The sequence below is a fragment of the Stenella coeruleoalba genome, assembly GCF_951394435.1.
Source record: "Stenella coeruleoalba genome assembly, chromosome: 3".
In the NCBI taxonomy this organism is placed as follows: domain Eukaryota; kingdom Metazoa; phylum Chordata; class Mammalia; order Artiodactyla; family Delphinidae; genus Stenella; species Stenella coeruleoalba.
Genome location: NC_137148.1, coordinates 126,602,845 through 126,612,173, shown reverse-complemented (window position 1 = coordinate 126,612,173; position 9,329 = coordinate 126,602,845). Strand labels below are relative to the sequence as shown.

Genomic DNA, 9,329 nt, shown 5'->3' with positions numbered 1-9,329 from the left:
GTACTAAATAAAGTCAGGTCCCTCTGTGGAGCTCTGGAGCTTCCAGTCCTTCCTCTTGCCTCTCTCCCTGGACAGATGTCTACACTATTGCATTGGAGCTGAGGAAGCTTCTCGGTTTCTCCTCTTGGCATGGAAACTCCTCCCTGCAAGTGGGATTTGGGAGGAGAAATGGAAGCCTGAGGTCTTTTTGATTTACTCCTCCCCCTATGGAACCTCTGCTCTGTAAATGGGAGTTTGGAAAATAGCCTGCTGTCCTTTCAGCTTTCGGTCCCCCATCACCCCCTGGCGTGGAACATTTGCCCTACAAACATAAAGCCTGGAGGGGGGTGGGTCAGGTCCCCAGTATTCTTGGCCTACCTTGTCTTGGGTAGAGCTACTGTATAAGAAACCGCTAGGCTGGGAACGGGAGCCCAAGTCTTCTCAGTTGGAGCTGACTAAAATTGAGCTCCTGTAACATGGAGCTGGGGTGGGCAGATCCCACATGCCGCGGAGCAGTTGGGCCTGCATGTCCAGAGCCTGTGCTCCGCAACGGGAGAGGCCACAACAGTGAGAGGCCTGCATACTGCAAAAAAAAAAAAAAAAGGGGGGGGGTAATTTAGTCACCAAAAACAACTATTTAAATTGTAGTGAGTGTTGTAAGAGGCCATGGCTACTTTCTTTTGCTCACTCTCATATGATATCTATGTCATATATACTTTATGTAAATAACAATACATTTACATACTCTTATCACTGATCAAGAGGTAGCAGGAGTCTTATATATGCCAACAAACAACAGGAAAAAAGTTTATTTTATACTTTAGAATTCTTATTTAGGATGCCCTATGTTTTGTTACAATTCATACTTTGTTAAAAGAAGAAAAAATAGGGAATTCCCTGGTGGTCCAGTGGTTAGGACTCTGCACTTTCACTGCCATGGCCTGGGTTCAATCTCTGGTTGGGGAATGAAGATCCTGCAAGCTGTGCAGCACAGCCAAAAAATTTAAAAAATTTAAAAATTAAAAAAAAGAAAAAATAGTATTATTTAATGTGGAAAATAATTGGTAATGGCATTCTACATATATAATGCGTATTTTATATTCGTAATTGTTAGCTTCACGTAAGCAATTCCAATACCTATATGATTTACGTTATGTGGTGCATAAGGTAATGTAGAACAGTTTGGAATATAATGCTTTCATATTTTGCAGACTGTCCATATATGATTTTCTAATTTTGTTTTGACTAGCCAACTTATTAATATTTCAAAAGTCTTTGTAGTCCACAGTAAGCATGTATCCTTTAACAAGGAGGTGTACTTTCTGTAATATCTTCTAGAAATACTTTGGCATCACATCTGAAATATGATTTCTACAGAAACATAGCTACATACTTTTCTAAATTTGTTGAATTAATAGGCTTCTTCTTAAGACTTCTTGATACATAATAAGGTTTGATTTCTAATGAAGGCTTTCTGTCACTGTAATTTTTAGTTGAAGATATTCCCACATTAGTTTCTCTTTTAAGAAACTTTTTCTTTATGAGTCCTCTTATGGCGACAGAGGGCTGAGCTATGTCTGAAGGCTTTCCCACATTGATTGCATTCATAGGGTTTTTCTTCTGTGTGAGTTCTGTGGTGTATAATGAGGTCAGACTTCTCAGAAAAGGCTTTTTTACACACATTACATTCATAAGGTTTCTCCCCAGTATGGATTTTCTTATGTCTAATAAGGCAGGACACTTCACTGAAAGCTCTCTCACACCTGGTACACACATAAGGTTTCTCTCCTGTGTGTATTCTCCGATGTACAAAGAGGTGTGACTTCATGCTGAAGGCTCTCCCACATTCATCACACACATAGGGTTTCTCTCCAGTATGAGTCCTCTGGTGAATACTGAGGTGTGATTTTTGGAAAAAGGCTTTCCCACACTCATTACATTCATAGGGTTTCTCCCCAGTGTGAATTCTCTAATGTTCAATGAGGTGTGATTTATGGGAGAAAGCTTTTCTACATTCAGTACACTCATAAGGTTTCTCTAGAGTATGGATTCTCAGATGTATAACGAGATTTGATTTCTTGCTGAAGCCTTTACCACACTCAGTACATACAAAGGGCTTTTCTCCTGTATGAGTTCTCTTATGTATAATGAGGTCTGACTTCTGGAAGAAGGCTTTCCCACATTCACTGCATTCATTTTTTCTTGCATATCTTCTGTTACCACTAAATAAGTCTAAATAGTTAAAACTTCTACCATACGGGTCATGTCTTTGGAGTCTTTGTTTTGAAGAAACAAAGGCTGTGCTAAGATGACATCTATTTTCAAGTGCATTACAATTGTTACGCTTTTCCTCCGTCACAGTTTTCTGGTCAATGAATGCAACATGCCTGAAAAGTGTTCCTTGGTTCTCTCGGTGCCTCTCCATGTGGTCATCAACTTGCCAGACTTTTTCTAGAAGGAAGCATAATAAACTATATGTTGGTGAATATTTCTGCTAATGTATTATGACTCATAGCTTTTTGCCCTATTGTGAGATTGAATCTTTACTTGCAGACCCAGTATCCATATCTAAAAGAAATACCAAGGCTAAATGGAATCTATACCCCTGAGCTTAGCAGGAAAGCCACAACTTTTAAAAAGCCTGTAGTAGTAGTAAAAGAACTAGATAATATGACAATGAACATAAATATATTTGACTATATGCAAACAAGACTTTGTAAACTGGGGAGAAAAATGGAAATAATGCCAAGAAGTAGTAAAAAGGAACGAAGAAGAACAGCTGCTACAGGGTCAATGGGAAGAGCCCATCTAGGAGAAATAAACGTGACTAGGGTAAAATGGTGATTAGAGGAAATAAAGGAAGGACTGGATGAGGAACAGAGAGATTTGAGCTAGTGTCTCATCAACTCATTGTTGGATTGCTGTAGTTTAATCTCCACTTGTCTCTTTGCTTCCAGTGTCTTTGAGCTCTTGTCTATTCATCCAGCAGCATGAAACTGATTTTATAAAACCATCAATTCTACTTGTAAACAGGAACACTTTTGTAGCCAGTATAATGGTAATTCATTCTTGTATAGGTGTGAGGGCGCAGGAATTCCTATGTCCAGTAAGAGGAAAATATGCCATAGGATAAGCCAAGCTTGCTTCAGGATTAGAGTCACTGCTAAATTCTGATTACTGAGTGTATCATATTATTCTATAATAGTTCATAGATACTGAATCAATCCTGACTTTTAAATGTTCTCCCTAACTTGCTTTCTACGTACCACAGATGGAAAATGAATTGTCATTAAGCACGTGGGCTCTGAATCCAGATTACAATCTTAGTTTCATCACTAATTAGATGTGTGGCACAAGTCAAGTTAATCTCTTTGGGCCTCAATTTCCCCTTCTATAAAAAAGGATAATAATAGCACCTATCTTACAGGGTTTTGTGAGGATTAAACAAGTCAATCGCTTTAAGTACTCAGAATACTGCCTAGCATGTAATGTTTCACTAGTTAGATATTATTATATTTATTATTACTGATCCTCAGACAACTATGTTCTTGCTACTTTCTGCTTTATATCATGTTTTCCAAGCATCTGGATTCTATTAATGTAATCTTAAGCAGTAGATTTCTCACCCTGTGTCTAAATTCCTATCAATCTTCATTTTCATCTATTGATATTTTATAAACTTCTGACAGTACCTGACTACTGTTACACTTATGCTACCTATATCCAGAGCAATAAAGGCACCCCTTGGCTCAGAATTTGACAATCCTACCGAGCTTCCTGGCCCAGTTCCCAATATGTAAGTCATCACTCTTTAAAGAAAGTGAGTAAATTTCTATTCTATATCTACCACTGGAACCCCAGAGGCTTCAACACATATCTTTTATCCCAGTGATACTGTGATTTATAATAAGAAATATATATTTCATCTTTGTCCCTGTTTCTGGCACAGAGCTCCAAAAACCCTTGTAATTTCCTAAGTGATGAGAGTCATAAAGGTGTCTTTTGTTATGTTAATAAGTGACTTATGGGAAGCATCTTAGGATCGGGGCTGGTTGCCAGTGGAGCCAACAATGTGATTAGAGGACTGGAACTTTCAGTTCCATGCCTCAACTTCCAGAGAGGGGAGAAGGGCTGGAGGCTGAAGTACTCACCAGTGGCCAATGATTTAATCAATCGTGCCTATGTAATGGAGCCTCCATAAAAACCCTAAAGGAGGGGGTTCAGAAAGTTCACAGGTTGGGGAACCAGAGTGCTTTCATGTACCACCATGTTGGGCCCCAAACTCCATGAGGCCAGAAGTTCCTTGAGTTTGAACTTCTGACCTCCATACCTGTAAGACAATTAATTTCTGTTGTTTTAAGCCTAGTTTGTGGTAATTTTCTTTTTTCTTTTTTTTTTTTTTTTTTGCTGTACGTGGGCCTCTCACTGTTGTGGCCTCTCCCGTTGCAGAGCACAGGCTCCGGATGCACAGGCTCAGCGGCCATGGCTCATGAGCCCAGCCACTCTGCGGCATGTGGGATCTTCCCAGACCGAGGCATGAACCCGCGTCCCCTGCATTGGCAGGCGGACTCTCAACCACTGCGCCACCAGGGAAGCCCTGTGGTAATTTTTAAATTGCAGCCCTGGGAAATTAATATAATGTTAAAAAAAAAAAGACACTATGACAATGCAAGGGTGATGGTGGGTAGGCTAGAATGCTAGAGAAATGAAGATCAAAAACTCTAGGTCCAACTCCAGTGACTTTTTAGCAGAGATAGAAAAATCCATCTTAAAATTCACATGGAATCTCAAGGGACTCTGAGTAGTGAAACACTCCAAAAAAAGAACAAAGTTGGATAACTAACACTTCCTGATTTTAAAACATACTACAAAGCCACAGTGATCAAGACAGTGTTGTCATGACATAAAGACAGATAGACAGACCAAAGGAATAGAATAGAGAGCCCAGAAATAAACCCTCATGTATATGGTTAAATGATTTTCTACAAGAGTAGCAAGATCATTCAATGGGGAAAGGACAGTCTTTTCAATAAATGGTGCTAGGAAAACTGGATACCTACATGCAAAAGAATGAAGTTGTATCCTTATCTTATGTCATATACAAAAATTAACTGAAAATGGAGCAAAGACTTAAAGAGCTAAAATGATAAAACACTTATTTGGGACTTCCCTGGTGGTCCAGTAGTTAAGACTCCGTACTTCCACTGCAGGGGGTGCAGGTTCGATCCCTGATTGGGGAACTAATTTCCCACTTGACCACAGAGTGGCCAAAAAAAAAAAAAAAAAAAAAGATAAAACACTTAGATAAAAATACAGAAAAAAGCCTCATGGAGTTGGATTTGGCAATGATTTCTTGGATATAACACCAAAAGCATAGGCAACAAAAGAAAAAATAGGTAAACTGGCAGGCAGACTCTCAACCACTGCGCCACCAGGGAAGCCCCTGGATTTCATCAAAATTAAAACCTTTTGTGTGTCAAAGGACACTATTAAGGGAAATTGCTGGATCATGTGGTAATTCTCTATTCTCTATTTACATTTTTAAGGAATTCCCATGATATTTTCCACAGCTACTGCACAATTTTACATTCCCACAGAATGTGAGAAAATACTTGCAAATCATATATTTTGTAAAGGATTAATATCCAGAATATATAAAGAAACAACCCAGTTATAAATAGGCAAAGAGGGGGGCTTCCCTGGTGGCACAGTGGTTAAGAATCCACCTGCCAGTGCCAGGGACATGGGTTCGAGCCCTGGTCCGGGAAGATCCCACATGCCACGGAGCAACTAAGCCCGTGTACCACAACTACTGAGCCTGCGCTCTAGAGCCCACAAGCCATGACTACTAAAGCCCATGCGCCTAGAGCCTGTGCTCCGCAACAAGAGAAGCCACCACAATGAGAAGCCCATGCACCACAAGGAAGAGTAGCCCCTGCTCACCACAACTAAAGAAAACTTGCGTAGCAACAAAGACCCAGTGCAGCCAAAAATAAAATAAAATAAATACATTAAAATAAAATAAAATAGGCAAAGAACTTGAATAGACACTTCTTCAAAGAAGATATACAAATGGCCAATAAGCACATGAAAAGATGCTCAACATCACTAATCACTAGGGAAATGCAAATCAAAACCATAATGAGATACACTTCATACCAATTAGAATGACTATTTATTTAAAAAAACTAGAAAATAACAAGTGTTGGTGAGGATGTGGAGAAATTGGAACACTTGTGCATTGTGGTGGTAATGTAAAATTGTGCAGTAGCTGTGGAAAATATCATGGGAATTCCTTAAAAATGTAAATAGAGAATTACCACATGATCCAGCAATTTCCCTTCTGAGTATGTACCTGAAAGAATTGAAAGCAGAGACTCAAACAGATATCTGTACACCAATGTTCATAGAAGGAATATTCACAACAACTAAAATGTAACAACTCAAATGTTCACTGGTAGATGAATGGATAAATAAAATGTGGTATATACAACAATGGAATATTATTCAGCCATAAAAAGGAATGACACTCTGACACATGCTACAATATAGATGAACTTTGAGATATTATGCTAAGTGAAATAAATCAGACACAAGAGGACAAATATTCTAAGATTCCACTTGTATGAGGTATCTAGAATAGTCAAATTCGTAGCTATAGAAAGTAGAATAGTGGGTACCAGTGGCTAGGGGAAGGTGGAACAGAGTTATTGTTTAATGGTTTCAGTTTGTGATGATGAAAGAGTTCTAGAGATGGATGGTGGTAATGGTCTCACAACAATGTGAATATACTTAATACCACTAAACTCTACACTTTAAAATGGTTAAAATGGTAAATTTTATGTTGTCTATATTTTGTCACAATTTTAAAAAAATATCTTCTCAAGGTCCTAAATGAAGTTGATAGGGATCACAGGCAGAATACACCTGAAGGAGAAACTGTAACTCTCTAACAGCCATGCAAAAAAACCCACATTAATATGTGAAGGTGGTACACAGAAATGGTGTTCAGGTAGATATGAAACTTATGTTAACTGTCCCAAGTTATTTCCAAAGGTCCGAGGCCTTTAAGAAGAGAATCTGAAGCATATTTCTCAAAGATGCCAGCCCTCATTAACCAACTGTGAACTTCATTTCATTCACTTCCATCCACACAACTCTTCACCTGACTCACCTGGGTATCTCCAACTTGAGATTTCTCTCTCCACCATCCATGGTTCTTCTCCTTGTTCCAATTTGTAGATCAGAGCAGGCTTGGTGGTTTTATATCCTGTCAATGAGAAATGATAAGGGATTTGGACCTAGCTACTTGGGCTTCAGGTCCTTAGAACTCTCAGCTTCATCAGGGACTGCCTGATAAAGGTGCTCACTTGTACCTTAAAAAGAGGTTTTCTAAACAAACGTGTAGCCGTATCTCCCCAAAGATTGTCAGTTGTCATCAACTGAGACTCAGAGCCACACTAGTAAAAGTATTTCAGAGGGCTGGCAATTTGGAGCAACTGAGAAGGGAAAAGCAGTCAACCAGGTGCATACCAATCAACACTGGGAAATGGTCCTCATCCACTGAGATGAGGTTGATATAGTTCTCCAGCATCACATCCCGGTACAGATCCCTCTGGGGAGGGTCCAGATACTGCCACTCCTCCTGGGTGAAATCCACAGCCACGTCCTTGAATGTTACTGGTCTCTGTAACAACACATTTCTATTCCAACTAAAATGATCTATGATGCATAAAATGAAAAAAATGCATGGCAACTTGTTTCTAACCATGTTCATTAGTTGACAATGGTTCCCAAAATTTAGTCCCACTTCGTTTTTGGGGATATTACACTAAACTGGTCTCATTCTGTTTCCCCAGCACTGTGCTTTGATGCCTGTTTGTCTAGATTTATGTTCTATTTTGTGCACGACACAAAACTCATATTTGAAATACTTCATACTTGTGAAATAATTACCCATTAGGCCATTCATGTAATAATAAGTCATTAAACAAATATTTACCGAGTACCCACTACATGTCCAGAACTGACTGTCCTAAATGCAAAGGATCAAATATTGGAAGCTGATCCAATTTGCCAATATGTCAAGCCATAGAAAAAATGCTTACTCAGTGTCAAAAGTTATACAATGAGAAGGCACTGTTCAAACCGCTCTTGATAAGCTTTTTAACGAAGAATAAAACACTTTCTCAATGTTTCAAATTACAATGCACTAAATATTTGTTTTTATTATTTTTCATTTCCCTATACTTGTATAACCAAGAGAGGATTCAATGTTCTGACAAAAAAGTTTAAGGTCACAGAATAATTATAACCAATGGGGAAAATCTCATTGATTATTAAGATTGCTTTGAACTATTTCAGCTCATGTGGTCATTTTTACAATCCTGTACTACTGGTCCTGTATAGCAAAACAAACTAACTCACCTGGGACTTGGTCATTTTCTGTAACCCTTGGGTGAAGGCAGAGATCTATGAAGACAGAGATAGGTTTAAGAGAATGAGCCATGTAAGACCAGGTATGACTTGAAGATTCCAGAATCACTGGTGTAATAAACCCTGACACAGGTGACCATAACAACCCATACACAGCTGCCTCAACAGTTGGGTTGAAGAAGACACTGTGGGAGAATTTCCCCCGGGGTCCTCCAGAATTCATTGAGAGAAAACCACAGATTTGCACTAAGATTTAGCTACAAGGATATCTGTTGTAGCACTTTTTAACAAACTTAAATTTGGAGCAAATTAAAGAACTGGTTAGTCAAATAGATATATACCCCCCAAGTAAATTTGTAATCATCAAAAATGATGTTGTCAGAAATTTATCAAAATTTAAGTGGTAGTTGATGTACACCCTTCTCTGACCCTCTAGTCATGCGTTCTGTGGACTCCAACCAGGGCTGTAGGACTACAGATAGGCTACAGTTTGAAAGTAGGATGCACCAGTATTGGGTTCTCAGTGGGACCAAGGATCTAGGCAAAGACATCTATAGACTTGGAAATATAGTGTCCACATGGTGAGATTCATTCAACAGTCTGTCTGGAATCTGCCCCAGGGGAACTGAGGTGCAGGTCCCTGTGGTTTAAGCTGAGGAGGAGCAGAGTTCAGTCAAATGCTGTGTTTTAGTCTGGGAGACATGTTGTAAAAAGTAGGAGAGTTGGAAACAAATATCTGGGCTTGAATTTACCTGCTGTCTATTTGACCTTGAGCAAGTCACTTCACCTTCCTGAGCCTCAGTAAAATTGGAAATAATACCTGTGTTGTACCAGTGACTTTACCCACCCACCCCTTTTTAAATTAAGCTAACAAATATATTTTACAAAACAACCTAATGTTAATGTAGGGGTGT

The 9,329-nt window shown here is 39.0% G+C and overlaps 1 protein-coding gene across 1 annotated transcript; it reads right to left on the bottom strand.

Moving 5' to 3' along the window:
- Positions 1-275: 275 nt before the first annotated feature.
- LOC307184895 (KRAB domain-containing protein 4-like) lies at positions 276-8,518 on the bottom strand (the record flags this gene model as incomplete). The annotated part of the gene is made up of 5 exons (XM_079918656.1): positions 8,407-8,518; positions 7,513-7,666; positions 7,154-7,249; positions 2,074-2,430; positions 276-301 (listed from the first exon to the last, which is right to left on the bottom strand). Exons 1-5 carry the CDS (start codon positions 8,419-8,421, stop codon positions 276-278), a joined length of 648 nt encoding a protein of 215 aa, XP_079774782.1. The 5' UTR covers positions 8,422-8,518.
- Positions 8,519-9,329: the final 811 nt, after the last annotated feature.